Genomic DNA, 24,020 nt, shown 5'->3' on the forward strand with positions numbered 1-24,020 from the left:
CCCCCGTTGCAGCTCTACAAAATGTAATATAGCTTAGTAAGTACTTGGTTTTTTCAGCTTACACAGTGACTTCAAGGCTTTTACGACGCTTAGGGAGTCTTTGAATGAATGTGTGGTTTTTATTGGTGCAAGGGCCAGGTATGGCCAAAGAGCGCCATGCAAGTGTTAATGATTTCGCAGTGGAGTGATGGGTTCAATGGAGTTGATGTGACGTGGCTGTAAAGGGGCCAAAAATATAGTCGCTGTAAAGTGCGTAAAATGTACGTGTAATAAAATTATGGCGATGACAACTGACGCGTACTATGAGCATTGAGGTGCATTTCAAAATAATGATACATTAAAAATTGCATGAGTTTCTAAAATTAACTAGAGCACCATGACCTCGTTAGAGCCCTTGCGACGCAAGGTGTCACAAGGACTGCCTTGGTGTCAAAAAGCGGTTCCTTACCGAGAAACATAGCCGGGTGTAGAGGGATGTTATAATGGTAAGCAAGCGGAAAATGTTTCTTTCTCTCCGTTTCGGCTTCCCGACACTCTAGGAGCACGTGGAGGACGGTAAGCCTCTCACCGCATCTACCACAGGTTGGAGGTTCACTTTCAGTAAGCAGATAACTATGGGTGCCAAATGTTTGTCCTATTCTGAGGCGACAGATTAGGACATATGTTCGCCGAGATTTTGTTGGGGAGGGCAAAAGACCTAACTGGGGCTTTATAACGTGCAGTTTGTTATTTGCTTGCGCGTCCCACGTGCACTCACAGTGATGTCGCAGTTTATCTCGTAAGAAAGGCCTCAGATCTGTGACAGGCACAACAGTGGTAGGGTTAACATCTTGCGATGTGATTGACGTGGCCATCTCTTCCGCGAGAGCGTTACCTTCGATTCCCCTATGGCCAGGGACCCAGCATATTATGATGTTCTGGTTAGATGAGTACGCTTTACACAATACCGAATACAGTTCATTGAATACGGGATTTTTATGTTTGTAGAGTGACATTAGGGCCTTCACGACGCTTAGAGAGTCTGTATAGATCGCTGCTTTTGGAAGTTTTGATCTTATATACTTCACAGCAGAGAGTAATGCGTAGCCCTCGGCTGTAAGGATGCTTGTTTCCGGATGCAGTACATCAGATTCCGAGAAGGATGGGCCGATGGCTGCATAGGATACCCCGGCATTTGACTTCGAAGCGTCTGTGTAGAACTCTGCGCAGGAGTGTTTGTACAGCAGTTCTGGGAAATGCATTCTGATTTCGGCCTCAGGAGCGTGCTTTGTAACATTTATAAAGGATATGTCACATTGTATCACCTGCCACTCCCAAGGAGGTAAGAGCTTGGTTAGGTGAATTAAGCGATGCTCGAGGAGTGGGACATGCATTTCATCGCTAAGCTCCTTCACACGCAGCGCGAAAGGCTGTCTTATGGAGGGGCGATTGCTGAATAGTGTAGCGCACGTCATATCGGTAATGGTATGAAAACATAGATGTTCAGGATTGGAGCGTACTTTAAGGGAATATGTAAAGCTAATGTATGATCTCTGTAGGTGGAGAGACCATTCATTCGATTCGGCATATAAGCTTTCAATCGGGCTTGTTCTGAAAGCGCCCGTGGCTAAGCGGATACCTAGATGGTGAACTGGGTCTAGCATCTTTAGCGTGCTCGGGGCGGCAGAGTTATATACCACGGCACCATAATCTAATCGTGACCGGATGAGGCTCTTATAGAGACTAGGCACTTCCTGTCACTACCCCACGTAGTCTGGGATAGAAGTTTCATTATGTTCATTGTTTTTAGACATTTTTCTTTAAGATGTTTAATGTAGGGGACCAAACTGAGTCTGTAGTCAAGTATGACACCTAAAAATTTGTGCTCTTTGCTTACAGGTATGTGTTGTCCACGTAGTTCTATGCAAGGATCTGGGATAAGTCCTCGCTTTCTTGTAAGAAGAACACAAGAGCTTTTGTTAGGATTGATCTTAAATCCGTTCCTGTCTGCCCACATTGACGCTTTGTTCAGGCCATGCTGTACCTGTCTCTCGCAGACTGCAAGGTTACAAGATTTGAAAGCTATTTGAATGTCGTCCACGTAGATAGAGTAAAAGATGGCCGGTGGTAATGAAGCACGAAGCGTGTTCATCTTCCCGATAAAAAGCGTGCAGCTGAGCACGCCTCCTTGGGGTACACCCGTTTCTTGAGTAAAAGGATGTGAGAGTGCATTGCCGACTTTCACCCGGAAGGTACGATCGGACAGATAGCTTTCTATTATGTTAAGCATAATTCAGGAGAGCACGTTGTAGGCGAGTCGGTCGTACATACTTAAGAAGGGAATTGCGCTAAAAAAGACACGGACGAGTAAGGACATCAGACAAGGACAACAGAGTCGCGAGTATGCGCCCGTGGATGTCTTAACTCGTCCGTGTCTTTTTTTAGCACAATTCCCTTCTTCTTAGGTATCTTAGGCATATTACGTGGATGGCCATTTCTGACAGGTCTCTTAAGAGTCCGTAACGCCACGTTGTGTCATACGCATTTTCCATATCGAGAAATATTGATAGGAAGAACTTTATGCATAAACGCGTCCCGAATATTCCCTTCAACACGAACGAGATGCTCGATTGTGGAGCGCCCTTCTCGGAAGCCGCACTGATAAGGATCAAGCATTTTGCTCTGTTCAAAGAAATGAATGAGTCGCCGATTTATCCTTTTTTCAAACACCTTGCAAATGCAACTTGTGAGGGCTATCGGGTGGTAACTTGCCACTGAGGAAGGGTCTTTCCCTTGTTTCTAAACAGGGACCACAATGGCTTCTTTCCATGTGGTTAGAAGGTACCCTGCATCCCAGATGGTGTTGAAAAGTGTGAGTAGTGTAACCTGGGTGTCATTGTGTAAGTTTTTGAACATTTCGTACATGATTCTATCAGATCCTGGTGCGGAGCTCTTGCATGCGCTCAAGGTAGCTCTCAATTCGGCTATACTAAATGGACGGTTGTAAGGCTCATTCTCTCGACATTTTCTTGTTAATAGCTTACGTTCATCTATTTGTTTATATTTCAGGAAGGATTGAGAATAATGATTTGAAGTTGATACGCTCTCAAAGTGCTCCCCAAGTGAGTCTGCCTGATCTTGCAGTGTATCGCCCTGTGTATTTACTAGAGGGAGTGAATATGTGTCGCCCTCTAATTCTATTTACCCTGTTCCAGACTTTGGCCTCATCAGTAAATGAGTTAATACGGGATAAATACTTCTGCCAGTTTTCTCTTCTGGCCTGTCGGCGGGTTCTCCTACCTTGGGACTTTACTTTCTTGAAGTTGACAAGATTTTCTGCTGTGGGCGAAGCGCGTAGCGACCCCCACGCTTTGTTCTGATTCCAACGTGCGATTCTGCATTCATCGTTCCACCACGGGGCATGCCGTTGGCATGCGGAGCCACTTACTTCACGTATGCATTTAGATGCGGCATCTATTATGAAGACTGAAGTACTCCACACCAGCATCGATTTCTAAAGAAGATATGTCATCCCATGATATACTAGTTAAGTTTCGGAATTTCTCCCAGTCTGCTGTGTCAATCTTCCACCGACGAGCCTGTGGTGGATATTCATTTTCTTTAAATGTTCTTAATAGTATGGGGAAGTGGTCGATTCCGTAAGGATTGTTCGTAACTTCCCATTCGAGTTGAGGCAGTATGGACGGGGAAACTATGCTCAGATCAATCGGAAAGGTATTGTTTGCAAGACAGTAATAAGTGGATTTCTTCTTATTCAGGAGGCATGCACCAGAAAAAAGGAACTGTTCAACAAGACGACCTCGGGCGTCTATACGAGAGTCTATACGACTGTGCGCATTGAATTCGCCAAGAACAACATAAGGTTCTGGCAATTGATCTATAAAGGATTGGAATTCATGTTTCGTTAGTTTGTCATGTTGGGGTATGTAAAGAGAGCTAATGGTGATGAGTTTGTTTAGCAAAACAACTCGCACCACCACTGCTTCAAGGGGCATTTGTAGCTGTAAAGGTTGACAGGCTACACTTTTATGGGTGACATTCGCAACACCACCCGTTGATGCGAAGGCATCATCGCGATCTTTTCGAAACGTAACATACGTTCGGAGAAAGTTTGTGTGTTTGGATTTTAAGTGTGTTTCCTGTAAACACAGCACTCTTAGATTATGTTTGTGGATGAGTTCCTGCACATCATCAATGTTTCGAAGACCTCTGACGTTCCACTGAATTATTTGTGTATCCATTTTTATAGTAAATTGGTGCTGTGTTTATGGAAACGGCAGTGATGCCTTAGATTACAGAGCTCTTTCGAGGCCCTGTAACCAGGGTTTTGCCCTTTCTGGAGGGTTTGAGGGAGCCTCGCCACTCCTTAGGCATTTGGTGCGCCTTGAGGATAGGTGTAGTGGTCATTGCCCCTAGTGAGGCTCCGGACACGTGCTCTTGCGAGCGAGAAGTTTTCAGAGAGAGTCCCGCCTTGGAGGGCTAGACCCCTGCGCCCACCAGCCCGGAGGTCGATGGGGCTCCCTGAGGAATTTGGCTGCGCCGGCTGTTGCCAGCGCTGGAAGGGGCGGGGGAGGGTGGGGCAGCCTCGGCTGCGCCCCCCTTCGGGGTCGGTGGCCCCGTCTGCTGGGTAGACGGAGTAGCGCTAGCTGCAACCACTGCGGGGGCAGATGGCGTAACTGCCGACTCACGGCTTGTGGGTCGGACAGCCGCCGGAGGCCGTTGTGACACTGCCCCCTGACGCGCCACTTCGGCAAAGCTGGCCTTAGGAAGGTATGCCACCCGCTTGCGTGCCTCTTTGAATGATATGTTTTCTTTTACTTTGATTGGTACTATTTCTTTTTCTTTCTTCCAAGATGGGCATGACTGCGAGTATGCGGCATGGTCGCCATTACAATTTACACAGTGGAAAGAATTCTCACAAGCTTCAGAGGAGTGTTCATGCACGCTGCATTTCGCACAAGTTTGGCGGCCTCCGCAGCTCTGCGAACTGTGGCCAAGACGCTGGCACTTGAAACATCGGAGGGGATTTGGCACGTACGGTCTTACACGGAGCTTGATGTACCCGGCCTCGATTGACTCGGGCAGGACACTTGAATTGAAGGTGAGTATTAGTTGTTTGGTCCCAAGTTCTTTACCATCTCGCCTCATCCTAATTCTTTTGACATTTATAACATTTTGTTCACTGAAGCCCTCCAAGAGCTCAGCCTCAGTGAGCTCCAGGAAATCATCGTCGAGACAACGCCGCGTGAGGTATTCATTGTGCGGTGCGGGGTTACTACTACTTGGGTCTCCCCAAATAATACTAGCTGAGGCAGTTTCTCAAATTGCTTCTGATCGCGGAGCTCCAAGAGGTCACCGCTAGCCATCCTCGAGACCTTATATCCTGGACCAAAAACTTCGGTAAGAGAATTAGATACCAGGAACGGGGAGATTGTACGCACTTGTTTAGCTGGTTTTTCTGCGTGGATCACATGAAAACGAGGAGAATTGTGGACTTGGCGTCCGAAAAACTGTAAGATCTCTTCGGTGCACCCTCGTTTTTTAGGGCGATCAGGTAGTTTAGGAAAAGCATGTTCCATAAGTAATGTTGGATTTTCGGCCGCGATGCCGACCACCCGCCATGGAGTCCAACAGGGGGTTGTGACAGAAGTTCCTGCTAGAGAAACCCTGCCAACGCCAGCCGTACATCGCTGCTACAACCAAATACAGCATAACCAAGGCTGGCTAGCTACACAAGGTTAACCCTTGCCGCCGGGAAACTAGGAAGTGAGTAGAAGTGATGAGAGGAAAGGAAAGATGAAAAAGGCGGGAGAGAAAGGCGAAGATTGCCGAGGAGGACAGGAAAAGTCGACTGCCGATTTCCCCCGACTGGGTCAGTCCGGGGGTGCCGTCTACGGGAAGCAGAGGCCAAAGAGGTGTGTTGCCTCCACCGATGGGCCTTGAAGGTCCGAACACCCGGCATCGGCTCAACCCCCAGGATCCCCCTTTCCCCGGACACGGCTAAGCCGCGCACGGCTACACGCGGGAGGGTCCAACCCTCTTGTGCTCGGGTACGTGATGTCGCAACATACCAAACGCCTGCTGACGCAGACGTCCCTGTGGGGTAGGGAGTCTTTAAATATATTTTGTTATACTCTGATTTTCTTATATGCTTCACAGCCGACAATCGCGCATGGGCTTCAGCCTTAAACATACTTGTTTCAGGGTGCAGTACACCGGATGCTGAGAAGGGTGGACCAACCGTTGCATAAGACACCCTGGCATGCGAGTTAGAAATGTCTGTGTATAACTCTGCACCAGTACTGGTACTGGAATTCTAACAAATGAATTTTATATGTGCCTCTGGCACATGTTTAGTGACCTCTACAAAGGATGTGTCACACTATCAGCTGCCGCGGCCGTGGCGGTAACAGTTTGGGTGGAGCCATTAGACAATGTTCAAGCATCGGAATACCCGTTTCCTCACTAAGGTTCCTTGCACGCAAAGAGAACGGCCTTCTCACTGCAGGTCGGCTACTGAGTAAGGCAGCGGTCATATTGTTAGCGCATGAATAAGAAGGATGTTCGCGGTTTGAATTTATTTTAAGGAAATATGTAAAACTGCTATATGATCTCTGAAGATGGAGTGACCATACATTTGCTTCTGCATAAAAGCATTGTACGGGGCTTGTACTGAAAGCTCCTGTCGCGAGGCGCATGCCTAAATGATGGACAGGATCCAACATCTTTAAAGCACTTGGTGTAGTGGATAAAATAGTGCCGTAGTCAAGATTTGAGCTGACAAGATACCTATACAAGTTCAAAAGACATTTCCTGTCACTGCCACATGTACTTGATAGAGGTTTCAATAAATTCATTGTTTTGAGGCAGTTAGCCTTCAGGTATTTAATATGCGGGATGAATTTAGGTTTCTAGTCTAATATGATGCCGAGAAACGTGTGCTCGGCGCTTACAAGTAATCTGCTATCAAAGAGCTCAATACCAGGACATCGTACTATTCCTCTCTTATTCGTGAAAAGAACGCATTTACTTTTCTGTGGGCTCAGCCTGAAACCGGTTTCGTCTGCACATTTTGCCAGTTTATTTAAGGAATGCTGGACACGTCGTTCGCAGATAGCAAAGTTGCATTATTTAAATCCGATGTGCAGATCCTCTACATATGGAGTATCAAATTGTTCGTGGGATAGCCATGTGCAAAGGATTCATTTTCACATTGAAGAGTGTGCAGCTTAGTACACCACCTTGCGGACCACCAGTTTCCTGGGTGAAAGACCGCTACAAGGCATGACCAATCCTATTATGAAATGTGTGGTTACAAAGGTTACTTTCGATGATACTCAACATACTGCCGCGGATACCCAGAGCGGAAAGGTCTGGGATAACCTAGAAGTGCCATGTGGTGTTATATGCTTTCTCCAAGTCAATAAATACGGAGGGAAAAAACTGTATGAAGGCATCCCTTATATTTGCCTCAGTGCGGACAAGGTGGTCTGCGGTCGACCTGCCTTATCTGAAACCACACTGGTAAGGATCTAGTATTCCGTTGCTCTAGAGGAGAAAGACTAGGCACCGCTTTATCATCATTTCAAAGAGCTTGCAGAGAGAGCTTGTCAAAGCGATAGGTCTGTAACTACTAGATTAGGACGGGTCCTTACCTTGTTTGAGTATGGGTATTACTATAGCTTCTTCCCGAGAAGATGAAATACACGCAGAAGCCTACATGACATTTAAAAGTGAGAGGATTGTTTCTTGTGTTTCACGGTGGAGGTACTTGATAATTTCATATGATATGGTCACCACCTGGTGCTGAGCTGTTGCAACAAACAAGAGAAGTTTTAAGCTCAGCTAAACTGAACGGGTGGTTGTAATGTTCATTTTGGGCGTATTTCCGATCAAAGGCCTGTCGCTAGGCGTGTTCTTTGAACCTTAGGAATGATTGTGTGTAATGAGATGCACTGGAGATATATTCAAAGTGTTCACCCAGACAGTCTGCCTGGTCTTCCAGGCCATTTCCTTGGGTACTTACTAAAAACAAGGGGGTTCGCCTCCTGGCCTTTCAGCTTGTTCACCCTATTCCACATTTTCGCCTCGTATTTGTAAATATTTATCCCAGATATTTACCGCCACTAGCTCTCTCTCTTTGCACATGGACGTATTCGCCTGTGCCTTGTGATTTAACCTGATAGAAATTAATAAGGTTTTCAGCTGTTCGAGAATTGCGAAGCAATCCCCAAGCTTTGTTTTGATTTTGGCGTGCTTTCCGACATTGCTCATTCCACCATGATATGCGAAAATTCTTTTGCCAGTCCGTTAGTTTGTTCAATACATTTTGTTGCAGCCTCATTATTAAAACCAGTTAGGTGTGCCACAGCATCGTGTAGATTAAAATGAGAAATGTTGTGCCCGCTTAAATATGTAAGTTCTCGAAACAGTTCCCAGTTCACTGATTCAAGGTACCATCGAGAGAAATGCAGTGAGCATGCATCTGGTTTTGTTAGCTTTAATGTAATTGGGAAGTGCTCGCTCCCGTTGGGGTTCTTGAGAACTGACCACTCCAGGTAAGGAAATAGTGAAGTCGAAACTATGCTCAAGTCTATGGACGAGTACGTGTTCTGCGCCTGAAGAAAAGTGACAAACATGCACCTGAAGAAAAGAGAAAATTTTCTCTCAGGCCGGAATGCGAACCGCCCCGTAGGGGGCTATGTGCGCTTAGATCAGCAACTACTATATATGGTGAGGGAAGTTTATCGGTGAAGCTTTGAAACTCTTTTAGAAAGTTGACGGAAAGGGGTGACGTACATAGGAACTGTGATTAGCTTACCAAATAGCACAGCTTGGATTGCAACGGCCTCGAGGGGAGTTCGGAATGTTATTTGCTGAAATACAATACTCTTAGCCACTATTACGGCAACACCCCAGGAGGCGAGTGCACCATCGCGGTCTTTGCGGAAAGTGGCATATTGCCTTAGAAAGTAGGTCTGTGTTAAATTTAGGTGTGTTTCTTGGACACACATCACCTTTCGAGTGAATTTGTGGGAGAATTCTTTAACATCGTCAAGATTGCGAAGAAGCCCTCTTACGTTCCATTGTAACATTTGGGTATCCATGATGCTAAGGAGATTAGTGCTGTGCGTTTAACAAGAAAAGTTAGGTTGCAGGGCCCTTTGCCGGTCCCGTAATACGATGTTTCTCTCTCTCTCTTTTTTATCGGTCGAGAGATTCTTGCCTTTCCTTAGGCGCTGGTGGCGCGTTTGACTTTCTGTCGCGTCCATCGCCTCCTGCAAAGCGCTGGAGACCCGCTCTTGTGAGCGATTTGTTTGTCGAGAAGGCGTCTTCTCAAGGGATGAGGCTTTGAGGCCACCAGCCCGAAGGCCGATGGTCCCTTCTCGGACGGCGGAGCAGTGTCAGCCGCAACCGCCGAGGGGGTGGGTGACGTCACTGCCGGCTCACTGTGTGTGGGCCGGACAGCTGCCGGCGGCCGTTGTGGCACTGCCGCCTGACACGCCACTTCGGCTTTGCAAGGAGGATACGCGTCTGCGTGCCTCTTTAAACGAAATATTCTCTTTGACATTAATGGCCACTATTTCTTTTCCTTTTTTACAAGATGAGCAGGACCGGGAGTACGCGGGGTGCTCCCGTTCACAATTCACTCAGTGTGGAGTGTTCTTGCATGACTCGGACGGATGTTAATGGTCGCTACATTTGGCATAGGTTAGTTGACTACGGCAGTTCTGGGAACTGTAGCCGAACCTCTGACATTTAAAGCATAGGAGGGAATTTGGGATATACGGCCTGACCCTGATCTTCACATATCATACCTCGATTGTTTCGGGCGGAATACTTGAACTGAATGTAAGAATAAGGTGCTTAGCCTGTATTTCTTTACCATTTGGGCCTCATTTTGGCTCGTTTTATACTGATCACATTGTTGTCACTCCAGCCTTCAAGTAATTCAGCCTCTGTCAGATCAGTCAGGTCACTATCAGATACAGCATCACGGCTGGAGTTCACAGTGGGATGCGGTGTCACATTCAGTGGAACGTCCTCAGAAGACAAGATCCGGCTGCCTTTTATATAGATTTTAATCTCGAAGTTCCAAACGGAGATCTCCACTTGCAAGTTTGGAAACCCTATGGCCTTGACCAAGAATATCGGTTAATGATTTCGACACCAGAAAAGGAAAGATTATTCTCGCGGACTTTGCGGTTTTCTCGGAGTGTATGGCATGAAATCTGGGATCACTATTACGGCCATAGAACCTAAATACTTCTTCGGTTCGCCCTCGTTTATGAGGGTGATCAGGAAATGGGGGAAAAGAACTTGCCATAGATGTATACGGAAATTCGGCATCACCGCCAGCCACACACCATGGAACCCAACGAGGGGACGCTGCAAGACCGTGAAAAGACACCTCCTGCTTGCACCAGTTGTGCGGCACTACTATAACCAAATATGTTATTAACAAGGTTGGCTATCCCACACAAGGTTAACCATTGCTGCCTGGAAAAAGTGGAAGTAAAAGGAAGCCAAGAGAAGATAGGAAAGATCGAAAGCAAGAGAAAGACGAAGATTAGATAGGAGGATAGGAAAAGGTAACTACCGAATTCCCCCGAGTGGGTCAGTCCGGGGGTGCCATCTACGTGAAGCCAAGGCCAAACATATGTGTTGCTGCCGCCAAGGGGCTCTGAAGGTCCGAACACCTGGCATTGGCTCAACCCTCAGGATCCCCTTTTCCCCGGACAGGACTAAGCCACGCTCGGTTGACGCGGCAGGGTCTAGCGTTCGTGTGCTCGGGTACGTGTTGTCACAACACAGTAAACGCCTATTTGACGCAGACGACCCTGCAGGGCAATGAAGGATGACCTCGGCGTCAGCGCAGCCGAGATGCTCTAAGGGTCAGGAATCCGCCTTCTAAGCCAGTTTTTCGGCACTCAGCAAGGCATTCCGCCAGCGGCCGCGCAGCACTTAGGCTGAATTGCTGGCTCGACCAGCCTCGACCTACACCCCCACGTATCACCCGCGAGCAGCCTGTGTTTAGTTTGCCGACAAGGGACAGGACCAAGCACGTCTTTCAGCGATGCGACTCTATCAAGCCATTATCGAGTCCTTCCTATGAAGACCCCTTTCCTGTGCTTTCAGTTTGAGAGAAAACATTAAAAGCTGACGTTCGCGGCAAAGAAGGGTCTCGTGCGACCACGCAAAACTAGTCTATCTTGAACATTCACTCTTCATTCCTTCCGCCGTTCACACCTACGCCTCCTGCTTTTACTGCTTTTACCTGCTTTTACTTTACTTTAAAACCTGCTTTTACTTTACATAACAGCACTCGACTGTCTGTTCTCAAGCAGTCAAAAAATGTATTCCTTGCCTCCGCTAAACCGAGCTCTCAACACAGTCTTTGTGGGGCGGGAAGATGTCTGAGTCTGCTGCGGCGCTGCGCCTTAACGCAACGCATCAGCATACTTTGCGGTATGGAGAAATAATACGCACTTTTGCGCTTTATGCGAAGAAATGTTTTCCTTTGCTTTGAGGGTGATTATATCGTTCTCCCACGTAGGTCAAGCTTTGGAGTGTGCTGCGTGTCCACCGTCACTGTTCGGGCAGTGGAGTGCGCCATTAGAGCCATCTCAAGGGTGATCGTGGTCACCGCACTTCGCATAGCTTCGTCTTCCTCGATACCTTTATGGACCATGGCCATATCCCTGACACTTGAAACATTTCCGAGGCTATGAGATGCAGAGGCTTCTCGGACTTTCATGTATCCTGTTTCTAAGGTTTCTGGCGGCAGACTGGACACAAAGGTAAGAATCAGAGGTTTGTGGAATTTTGGTGTTTTGCCTTTTAATTATTATTCTTTTCAACATGGGAATTTTCTGTTCCTTCCAGCCTTCTAGGAGCTGATGCTTCCTGAAGTTCAGCCGATCATGATCAGATATCCCTCCTTTACTTGTATTATTGGATCGATCTGGAGTCGTTGAGGTGGGCACACCACTGGATGAGATCACATTCCGTCGTCATGTTTATCGCGCACATCAAGCAGGAGGTCGCCGCTAGCCATCTTTGTAACATTGTAGCCGGGACCAATTGTTTCGGTAGGACCTTTCGCAACACTGAAAGTTGAGGGGGTTCTGACCATTTCTTGTTTTTGTTTTTCCTTAGGTATAATATCGAACAGTGGGAAAGTTGCCTTGTGTTGAACGAAAAAATTCTGCTGTTTCTTGGGTGCGTCTTTTTTTGAAAGTGAACAATCAGGCAGTTTAGGTAAGGTGTGGATGTTATAAAGGTTCATTGATTTCGGCAGCTAAGGTAGCCGCCCACCACGGAGCCCAATAAAGGGACGCTACAAGCTGTGAAGATTAGCTGCAGATGCCAGCTATACAGCGCTGATACAAGCTAAGATGTATACCCTAGGCTAGACATAATACACAAAATGTAACGAAGAAGAGTAGCCTGCCCGCGCCACAGCGCCTTCGCTACCGGTATGAGCTCGTGGTTGCTGTCCTTGGCCGAACGCTTGTGAATGCTACCCATTCGCCTGCGCCCTTTGCTAATAAATCTCTTAGCTAGTGGTGGAGGATTTTCCCACTCCTCAACCACGACTCAGCCCTTACCCCCACCAGAGGCGCGCCTTCGATGACCACCCTGTATGTTCTGCTTGTGGTGGTGGTGGTTACGTGGCGCGCCATTGTCTTCGTTGCATGCTTCCTATTCGAAATATCCGACGAGCGCCACCTTTCCCCGCTCCGCTTTCGTCTTCGCCTTCCAGCCTTCCTACCTCTTCCTTTTCCCCTGACCGCCCACCCAACCACGTCTACCCGCCGCTCACCATCTCCCCGTCATCACTCGATTTCTCCGATGCGGCGCCGTCTCGTGTCCACTAAGCAGGAAAACTGAAGGCCGCAGTTCCCGAGGCACGAAATGCGTCCACTTCGCAATGCCCAAGTCCTCGTCCCTCTCCAGCCAACGTAATTGAAGTGTCTGTCGAAGGGATCGCCGTCCTGACACTTGCGGATACAGGAGCCGCCGTATCCAAAATTTCAGCCGAACTTTGCCGCACACTACGAAAGGTTTTGACACTATTTCCGACTTCTCCCTTCGTACCACGAGCGCTCAAAATATTACGTCTGTCGCCCCCTGTACTGCTCAAGGACTACTCTATACCATCGAATTCGTCGTGCTGCGCTCATGTTCCCATGGCATCATGTTAGGCTGGGACTTCCTTGCAAATAATAACGCCTTTATTGACTTGTCACGCCGAACTTGAACTTTCTGCACTTCCCGACCTTGAGACTGTCAAAAACGGCCTTTCTAGTGCTAAATTGTTTGTGTTCGAAGACAATGCCATCCCTCCACGCTCTTCCCTGCTTGTTCTTGTGTCATGCGCCGCTATTTCTGATTGCACAGTTCTCTTTACGCCCTCTGAGGTGTTCATTCACCGCCGATGTTCTCCGCTGCCTTTTGCTCTCTTGACTCTTCGTAGTGGCGTCACGAAAATGGTCCTCGTTAATCCTACGGCCTGCCCTTTGCCTTTATTTTACGGTGAATACCTAGGCCTCGTTCAACCGGTCGACACCTTTTGAATCTTTGACGCTCCTGCTGTTTCTACTTCTGCTGACCTTAACGCACTTACTTGTGACCATGCGGTTGATCAGTCACTCCTCGACGCTTTCCACTGCTCCATCGACGATGGAACGTCATCTTCAGAACGGAGGCACCTTCTCGCTCTCCTGCAGAAGCTCTGCGCTTTTTTCGACAGCCATGTTCCCGGTTTGGGCTGCACATCGACCATTTTTCACCAGATAGATACCGGCAGTCATGCACCTTTACGGCAACGCCCTTACCGAGCGTCCGCCTCTGAGCGCCGTGTCTTCGACCACCAGGTTGCTGACATGCTCAGGCGTGGCGTTGTGCAGCCTTTAAACAGCCCCCGAGCGTCACCGGTTCATTCTCGTTAAGAAAAAGGATGGTTCTATTTGATTCTGCGCGGGCTATCGGTGTCTGAACAAGATAACGCGCAAGGACGTTTACCCGTTACCGCGCATCGACGACGCCCTCGACTGTTCGCCGGCAGCAAAGTTCTTTTCTTCGCTGCACTTATGTTCCGGATACTGGCAAGTCCCTTTGGCACCATCTCATCGAATTAAACAGTATTTGTAACACCTGACGGATTATACGAATTTATCGTAATGCCTTCCGGCTTGTGTAACGCCCCAGCCACTTTTGAGAGAATGATGGATAATATTTTAAGCGACCTCAAATGAAACACACGTCTCTGCTACCTGGATGACGTAGTTGTCTTTTGCGCTGATTTCTGAACACATCTCAGCCATATCGAGCACGTTCTGAAATGCCTTACTGACGCGGGACTTCAACTCAACTTTAAAATTGTCATTTCGGCGCCCGAAAGCTCACTATTCTAAGCCATGTTGTATCGCGAGACGGCGTCCTTCCACATCCGGCCAAGCTCCGCGCTGTCACCGACTTTCCACAACCAAAGAAGTTAAATGAAATTCAAAGTGCCCTTGGTTTATGCTCGTATTTCTGACGTTTCATTCGAAATTTCGCTTCCATAAGTGCAACCCTGACAGCCCTTCGAAGTGGCGACAAAGAACTTTCCGCTTGGTCACCCACCTGTGATGAAGTCTTCACGAAATTACGCCACCTGCTAACCTCGACACCTATACTCCGCCACTTCGATCCTGCAGCCCCCCCAGAGGTCCATACCGATGCCAGCGGCATCGGACTTGGCGCCGTACTCGCGCGATGAAAAGTGGGTTTGATCAATATGTCGTTGCCTACGTGAGCCGAACTCCAACAAAGGCCGGGGCTTATTGCTGTTACAGGGAAAGACTATTATTCGGGCCCTTAGAAAATTCCGTCTTTATTTGTGTGGTCACCCTTTCGATGTCGTCACTGATCATCACGCCCTTTGTTGGCCGTCTACCCTTAAGCACCCATCTGGCCGACTTGCTCGCTGGGCCCTTCCGCATACAGAAGTACGACATGCGCATTCTCTACCATTCCGGCCGCAAACACACGGACGCAGACGCCCTTTCTCACTCACCGGTCTCCGCTGACTGCGCTTGCCTATCCGCCCTTGCGCCCACACTTACATCTCATGTACTGCGCAACATGCCGTCAGAGCAGCGCAAGGATTCCTCGATCAGTGCTCTAATCAACATCTTTTCTGACCTATCCACCTCTTCACCATCTCGTCCTCTTCGCCGCCAGGCTACCCACTTCTGCATTCGCGACGGCCTTCTTTATCGTTGTAATTACCTCTCTGGCGGTCGCAACTGGCTTCTTGCGATACCCCGCATCTCCGTGACCTTATCTACGACGCTTTCCACGCAGACCCTCAGCGAGCGAATGCCGGCTTCTTCAAGACCTATGCTAGACTACGCATCCAATTTTACTGGCGCGGCATGTATAACTACGTCCGAAATTCATTGGCTTCTGTGCTCACTGCCAACGCCAAAAATTACCTCCCGGACAAGTCTACCCGTCACAACCCCTTCCCTGCACTAGTCGGCCCTTTGATCGTGGTGGTCTAGACATATACGGACCGCTACCCTCCACTACAGCAGGCAACTGCTGGATTATTGGTGCAGTGGATCACTTGACCCGCTATGCCGAAACAGCCGCTCTGCCGACTGCCACCGCCCGCGACGTTGCATCGTTTCCGTTACGACATTTCGTTCTTCGCCACGGTGCCCCTCGCGAACTTCTGAGCGATAGAGACCGCGCCTTTCTTTCCGATGCTTTGAAGGCACTACTCGACGAATTCCGAATCGTCCACCGCACCAGTACAGCGTACCATCCGCAAACTAATGGCATGACCGAGCGCTTCAACCGTACTCTTGGTGAAATGCTCTCGATGTACGTCGCCTCTGATCATTCAAACTGAGACCGAGTTCTCCCTTTCGCGGCGTATGAGTACAATACTGCGACCGAAGCAACTACTGGATTTTCGCCTTACTTTCTCCTATACGGACGAGAACCTACTACGCTCGATATCAATCTTTTATATACACCTGACGCGTCCGAAAGTACTACGCTATCTGAAGCTGCTCGTCATGCTCAGAAATGCCGCCAGCTTGCCCGCTCTTTTTCCACCGAGGACCAGTGGCAGCAGCAATGCCGTCAACCTGCTGACCGTTCTGCACCAAGTTTTTCTCCTGGCTCTCTCGTATGGCTTCGGGTACACGCTACCACACCCGGGCTCTCCGCAAACCTTGTCGCAAAATACCTAGGACCGTACCGCGTCCTAGAGCAAACGTCCTCCGTAAATTACATCGTAGAGCCCCTCACGCCATCGTCGGACCTACGCCATCGCGGCCGCGAAATTGTCCACGGCTCTCGCATTAAAGGGACCCTGAAACGATTTTGACGATTTTCTACAAACGTACCCAGTCGTTAGAGCAGGTCCTTCTGATCATTAATTGACACATCTAAGTGCTCCGCGTAAAGCGTGTAATTTATGATAAGGTTTTAAAAATGCACATCGCTGCCGATCGCAGCACACTGCTCGGCGAAATTTTAAGCCGCCCCTACCCATATGACGGAAGTCGCCCATATGACGTCAGTGGGGCGAGCTATACGATTGGCTGACCAGGGCTCGTGGTCGATAGTTTTTCCAACTTTATGGTAAACAAATTATGTTTGTAATAGTTGAAATGTTAGTTAATTTGTTTTTGTAAAAAGAAAGAAACATAAAGGGAATGCACAAGAACAATTTTTCAGTACACCTAAGCACTTCCGGCACACACCAAGTGCAGTACGCTTGTGTTACAACGTGCTCCGTCTTTGACGAGAGCTCCGCAGTCAGTCTCGGTCTGTCTTTTCGCGAGCGCTATGATTCGACTTTGTTGCGTTGTGGACTGCAAACGTAGCGACTGGCAATATGTCAAGCTGCGACATCGTGTCCTTCTGCAAGCCAGTAGACGAGAGGACTGGCTGCAGCGCATTGGACAGCCGCTATACGGTGGGCGCCAGGATTTGCGCCATTGCGGCCGTCACTTTACACCGGAAAATTACTAACGCAATGGCGTTTCGCCAGTCCGGTATTAAGGCAAACGCAAGATTAAGGGGACAGGGTCTGGCCGCTTGACTGTGCCGTAACGGGATGAGCAGAAGCGCAAATGTGAATGGTCTGCACGGTGCAGCCACCTGGTGGCACAGAGCTGGACCATACACAGCAGCATTAACGAAGTGTATTCTTCTTTGCTGCTGGTGTGTATTTTTCGCAGGAGCGTAATCGTCAACACATTGTTTCTGTAGATGTTTAAAATGTTTTACACTTCCTTAGAGCAATATTAGCTCGTTCTTTGGCTGGTTAAGCTCCGCGCCAACGGGTGGCTGGACCATGGAGACCGATCAGGCAGCTCACGTACGTCTACGCTAAAGTTCCTTCATCAGCTTGAGTTTATGCCTTCACCGTTCCGTCGAAACATTCTGCTAGTGTTTGATTACCGGAATACCAGACAGGTTCAGCGCTACGACAGAATGCTCGCAACGCACGCTGCTTCGATAGCTCTCGCTTGGCGTTGACGGCCAAACCGCTAGCGGAGACGTTTCGCGCGGGTGGGGGCGGGCTCCAAAACAACCGGAAGTGGACGATATGACGTCGCATCGTGACGCCGAACCAGTGAAAGCGGAGCTTAGCCCCGATCGCTCGGCGAACGTGTTGAGGGGGAAAAGCATGGCTAGGGAGGAGGGTAACTTGTAATTGCTTGTAGCTCCATTAATACGTAACGCTTCACTCAAATTGGGGTGCTAATGTTCTACTTAAGCTGTACCCTACGCGTCTACAAAATTTGTCCGAACCGTTTCAGGGGCCCTTTAAACCGTACTAGGACCCAATAATAGTCTCTTCGCCTTAAACCGCCAGGATGGCGCCTGTTTCTGCACTGGGTGATTGTAACGAAGATTAGCCTGCCTGCGCCACTGAACCGTGGCGCACGCCACGGTTCCTAACCTAACCTAACCGCCACTAACCTAACCTAACCGCCACTGAACCGGTATGAGTTCGTGGTTGCAGTCCTTGGCCAAACGCTTGTGACTGCTACCCATTCGCCTGCGCCCGTTGCTAATAAATCTCTTTGCAAAAGTTGAACCTTTCAGCTAAAAAATTCTGAAGTGGGGAGAAATGAATAGAAGAGGGGTGATGAGAGGGAGAAGTGAATAGAAGAGGGATGATGAGAGGGATGAGTGGGAGAGAAAGAAAAAAAAGATTAAAGAGGGGTACAGGCAAAGGCCACTACCGATTTCGTGCAGGTGGTTCAGTCTGGAGGCGCCATCTATGGGAAGCAGAAGTCAAAGATGTGTATCGCTTCAACCGGAGAGCATTAATGGCCCGAACATCAGTCATGGGCTAAATGCCCAGATCCTCCTTTTCCCAGACACGGCGAAGCCATACACGGCTACATGCAGGATTGTCCAATCCCCGTGTGCTTAGGTACGGTCAGCAGGACCGATGCATTATCAGCCTTGAATGCTTCATTAGAAATGCTATGGTTTTACGTGCCCAAACCACGATTTTCTGATGAGGCAGGCTGTATATGGGGCACTCCGGTATAATTTTCACCCCCAGGGGATATTTAATGGGCCCCATTGCACGGCACACGAGTGTTTTTGCATTTCGGCCCGTCGAAACGCGGCCCGCGCGGCCGGGATTAGGTACTGCAACCTCGTTCTTCGCAGCGCAACACGACAGCCTGTAAGCCACGGTGGCTATGAATGGCTTATCAGCATCAACTCAGTGGCCCCCTTATATGAAATGACATCTTTCCACTCTTTCCAAGAGAAATACAACTGCTGTTGCCAATGACCCAAGCTAAGACATTAAAATCGATAGCGGAACAACGTATAAGGACATGGAATGTGTAATACTTATCTTTTGCACTGCATTATACTGAAGATAGCTAATAACCTTGTAGATTACAGGTTAGCTCCGTGAGAAAGGTCACAGCCATGTGCTTACATTGTACATCTCGAGCCAACCGTTGACGATAGCCGATAGGTTGTAGTACCGCGGCTTCTTCATCCACTGTTCTCCTTTAAGGTGGTTCCGACGTGGAATGTAGTATGGATCTGCAACAAACAGCAACGTCTTAAGTTAGACAGGCTATCGAATAGAAGTAAACAAGTGTCGCTGTACCAACTCTTCCTGGGACTTGTTTCGCTGCCTCTTTCAAGGACGGCTAGGGCTGTATGGAAAGAACAGGCTCTTTCGTTTAACAAATTCTTAGCGCTAGTTAACTTAAGAAACCAAACAAGATTTACACGTTCAATTCGCAAATTTAGGAATCAGCCTGATCACATTGGGAAATGTGTTCTAGGCATGAAATTGAAGCTGGTCTTAAATTTCAACACTTTAGATATCCGTTCTAAAGGTCGCAGCAAAGTGCGATGGTGTTTCATTTCTTTTTGATAATTCTAACGTGGATAATTCTCCCGAGAGAGAAAGAGGACGGAATGGAAAACAAAGGCAAGGAAAACGTGGGCTTTTTTCATGTAACCTTAAGTTCAATACCTTACATTCAATACGAACACTATAAAATAGCGAAGTTTATCGATTTTATTGAGCATATAGACAATTTTGCCCAGCGTGCTGCCATAGTTCGTGCGTAGCGCAGCATCTATGAGCCAGCCCACTTTACCGCCATGCTGGTTTGCGCGAACGCTTCGTACTGTATACGCAAGAACACGCTGGACTGCAACTTTCAGAATTTGTTTTCGGACATTCATGGTTTAATTTGCATAAAGTAAGGTTTTCTACGTTCGAAATGCCACTGAGGTGTTCTGAAATGATATAACTCCCCAAGGCCAGTGTATATGCTGCTAGTGAGATGTCGGAGCACCTGCGTTTGAACCTGCAATAATAGGCCTCGGAGAGCAGTTGTGTCTCTACAAACATTCGTTTCACGAATGCGCCCTCATTGCAAGATTAGTCTATTCCGCCTAGGCTGTAGTTTAGCAGCAATGAGTAGTTCCCGAGACGATCGCAGCGGGGTGGTTGCCGTTGTGTTGTTTGCGTCCTTAAGCGTTAAAACTTGGTTGTGGAGACACTTCACGAATAGTTTGTTATTCAGACAACGTTTTTGCTAGCTTTCATTATTAGTTTCATTATTAGTAACAGCATACCACATTGGGCTCAAGGTGATCAGAACCCATTTATCTGTTGGTTCGTATTTGATCCGTCAGCTATTTCACCTGTCTGCTTTGCGGTTATGTCCTCACAAAAAGCTGCCTGATTCATATGCGGTACATTTTGGAAGTTACCATTTTACAGCCACAAGCAACTACGATGAGTTACACAAAGCGCATGTACCGTGCTGGTTAACCAAACGCGGTGATAACTCTGTTGAGTCACGCAATCGGCCTTAAAGAGTAAGCCCAAGTAAGCAGGTTTGAAATCGTTAAAGCGATACGGTGGCTGAAGCAAGCATATGCTGAAAATTGGCGCTTAGATGTTTGAACGTTCCACTGAGATGGTCCTACGTGAGCACAGTTTGTTTCAGTAATCATGCAAGTGATCAGGTCGCGACTTTTGCAATTCATGCTAGCATTCCAGAGGCACCAGTGCTACCCGTTCAGTGGTGAACCAATGTAATCAAGATAGTTTACATTGCTTCGATCACAAATTATCGTTTGTTCAGACAATCTTTGTCTGCGTTTTACATCGTAATTCATGTGCAACATGACATTGGCTCTTTTGACAAAGTTTACTGCGGATACTCTTTCTGTAACTCACATTTACATTGTATAACTTGCATGTTCTTTAATTGTTCAATAATCTATGAATCACTCCCCTTAACGTTACCTCTTTTTTCGTTTCAGGATGCATAGAATAAATGATTGAAAAATAAATAGTGCTAAAATTTTATAGGCTCTATTTTTACCCGTGAATATATGAGTGGAACCGTTCTACGGGGCCGTACCAATTATATGCAGATGAGCAACTTGTTTATTCCGTCCGGTACAATAAATTAGTGCCGTGCTTTGAAGTGTATTCACATCTGTACTTATTTGTCTAGCAGCGGTGATCGGTTTTCACCGATCAACAAATGTTAAACGTTATCGCTCGGTGCCCCACATGCCTGCATATAACAGAAGTTTCTCGAGTATTATGGACGGTTCTAATGATGAATCGATGTTTCGTGGCCCAAGGGCCAATTATGGCCAAAGAGCGCCAGGCCACTGTTAAATGAGTTGGCAATGTAGTAGTGACGAGTGATGGATGTGACGTGGCTCTAAAGGCGCCTTAAAACGGTCGCTGTAGAGTGCGTAAAATGTCATGAGGCTTTCACAAAATATATGTCAGTAAACTGCAGATAAATTTAGACGCAATTGAACTTGTATTGCTATCTCTTTTAAACATTTTTGATGCTTGTGTGATTCCAGTTGAAATTAAAACTGCAATAGTAATTCCACTTCATAAGCAATGTGCACGCAATATTTAAAATTAGACCTATTTACATCATCCCCTGTGTAGCTCAAGTATTATAGAAACGTGTGGCTTTAATGATAACACATTTTCTAGATAAGCATAGTGTATTATCATAAAATCAGTATGGATTTGTGCAGGGGAAGGGCACCCAAGCACTGTTAGAAGATTCTCTTTGATCTATTAAATTCCACCATAGATCGCAACCGGGTAGCCTGTGCTCTCTTTATGGATACCCCAGAGGCATTTCACAGTGTGTCATGACATTTTCTTACAGAAACTTTCGATGCTAGGCCATCGTGGTTCACTCTTGAATCTATGAACTAACTTTCGGCAGGAAACACGACAGTGCATAAAAGTGGGAAATAGTTTAAATGTTTTTACATGTATTTATTCTGGAGTCCCTCAGGGCTCAATATTAGGCCCCCTGGTTCTATAACATTTATGTTAATGATTTGTCCCATGGAGTAGGGGATCGTATATATCAATACGCTGATGATGCAGTTCTTGTATTCTGTGCAACTAATCTCCAATGAAAATAGGTCATCACAGATCAAGGTAACTAAAGCTATGGACTGGTTCGCGGCTAGGTTATTAAGCGTCAACCTTCTAAAACGCGGCTTTTCTGTTTCCGTAACCCCATGAAAAAAAATCCTGCCTTTGAAATCGGTATTCTTACACACATCTGACTGTTATACATACTCATATCGACCTCTTAAATACGCATCTTCTGTTAAGTATCTTGGCTTATTTTTTTTACTGATTTTCTATGAAACTCGCATTTGTCCCAACTCTAACAGGTTGTGTGCAGTCTATATACTGTGTATTATTCAATATGCGATGTTGTATGCCAATCTCCGTGCGAAAAATTATTGTAAATACTTTAGTCTACACTGTGCTACGTTATGATTTGTTTGTTTATGGTCACTCCACCCTTTGATGGAGCTAAAGAATTACCTCAATTTTACGTTCACTGTTGTCAATGGCATACAATGTGTCTAAGGAAAGATACAGATGTCTTCAAGTTGTTCAATTTGCGAAACTTGGCTTTCCTGATTATCGAAAGTGTCGAACTTAAACACTTCTGGACTAATGATCTTAAGATATGGTATACACCAGCCCCTTCCCTAAGACCGAAAGAACTGTATGTGATCCCGGAGACGGGAACAAAGTATGGACGAAGAACGCGACAATATTAAGTTTCAGCCATATTTAATAAATTACCACCGCCTGTGTTAGAAGTTAACATAAGACGTGGGATCCAGAAATTATTCAGCATTTTCGAAGTTTAAAAGAACGTTTTGTATAACTAGAATATTTTGTTCCAGCCCGCTAATAGCTAACTCCGCTAATAACCATGTGCAATTTTGTGTGACCGCACTGTCAGACACTGCCAGTCAAGCCCTCCGGGACTTTGGAGTCCTGCTATCTGTATTTAGTTTTTCTTTATGCTAAATAAAGATTGTATTGTATTTTTGTAATGTATATGTAGTCAGAATATGGTAATGACTAATGGTGTATACTATGAACACCAAAAATACATTCCAGGATAGTAATACATATACTAAATATTTAAGTGGTAAAACTTGTAGGAGGCACTACTGCCTTGAGAGAACCATTGCAACCCAAGGGCCTGGAGGCACGTGGTTTGCAGAACACTACTATTGCAGCAGCATCCTCTTGCAAGAGGATGCGCTACAAGTTTCGGAGATTAATAACGTGTAATACTTCCCACAAAAACGTTGGACTGTTTCAGTGTCAAAAAATGGTTATGTTATGAAAAAAACATTATGAGTGGAATGCACTGGCGCTATGCTTGAGGAAAGTGTTTCCTCAAGCTTCCTATTTAAAATGCCTATTTTTTTCTGCTTACTGGTAAGAGTTCACCATGTAGCTCAAAATGGAAGTCAGAGACCATGCCTCTAATGATGATGTGTGGTCTTTAGGGCTACAAGGGCCAGATATGGCCAAAAAGCGCTGTACAAGTGGTGATGTGGTACAGATGGTTGGTGAACGATATGAATAGATAAATTGCGATAGGCAGATGTTACTTGGCTCTAAAAGGGTCCAAACTCAGTCGTAACGTGCATAAAATATACAGGTATTCAAATAATCATGATGAGTAGTGCCGCATGCTATTATCATAATAGATCTATTCAAGAATAATCTACTAAACGTGGGGGGTAGTAGCACTCGTAGCTCACCAGTGAGCGCTCCAATATAAGGGCTGAGACCAGGCCTGTATTTCATGAAAAAAAAAGCAAGACGTGATCTTTTCACGGGATTTAGCTTAAATTCATTCTCCTGTGCCAATCTCCACACATTGTTCAGGCAAAGTTGAACTTTTTGCGCACAGATGGCGAGGTTACAGGATTTATATCCCATAGGAACGTTGTCAACATAAGGGCAATAAAACGTACTTCTCGGAATAAATGAACGTAGCGAATTCATTTTTACAATAAAAATGGTGCACCTAACTACTCCACCGTGTAGTACCCCAATCTCCAGGATAAATGGTCTTGACAAAGCATCGCGAACTCTAGCACAGAACGTGCGATATGATAAATACCTG

General features: G+C 46.8%; 1 protein-coding gene across 11 annotated transcripts in view; it reads right to left on the reverse strand.

Annotated features, from left to right (window-relative positions):
- LOC135916939 (uncharacterized) overlaps positions 1–24,020 on the reverse strand; it is a 210,965-nt gene that overhangs the window by 111,524 nt on the left and 75,421 nt on the right. For all 11 annotated transcript variants that reach the window (XM_065450380.1, XM_065450378.1, XM_065450376.1 and 8 more), the window contains exon 3: positions 18,983–19,092. In XM_065450380.1, coding sequence (XP_065306452.1) covers positions 18,983–19,092 — 110 coding nt within the window. The remainder of the gene's footprint in view (positions 1–18,982; positions 19,093–24,020) is intronic.

Source organism: Dermacentor albipictus, unplaced genomic scaffold (assembly GCF_038994185.2).
Source record: "Dermacentor albipictus isolate Rhodes 1998 colony unplaced genomic scaffold, USDA_Dalb.pri_finalv2 scaffold_38, whole genome shotgun sequence".
Classification (NCBI taxonomy): Eukaryota; Metazoa; Arthropoda; class Arachnida; order Ixodida; family Ixodidae; genus Dermacentor; species Dermacentor albipictus.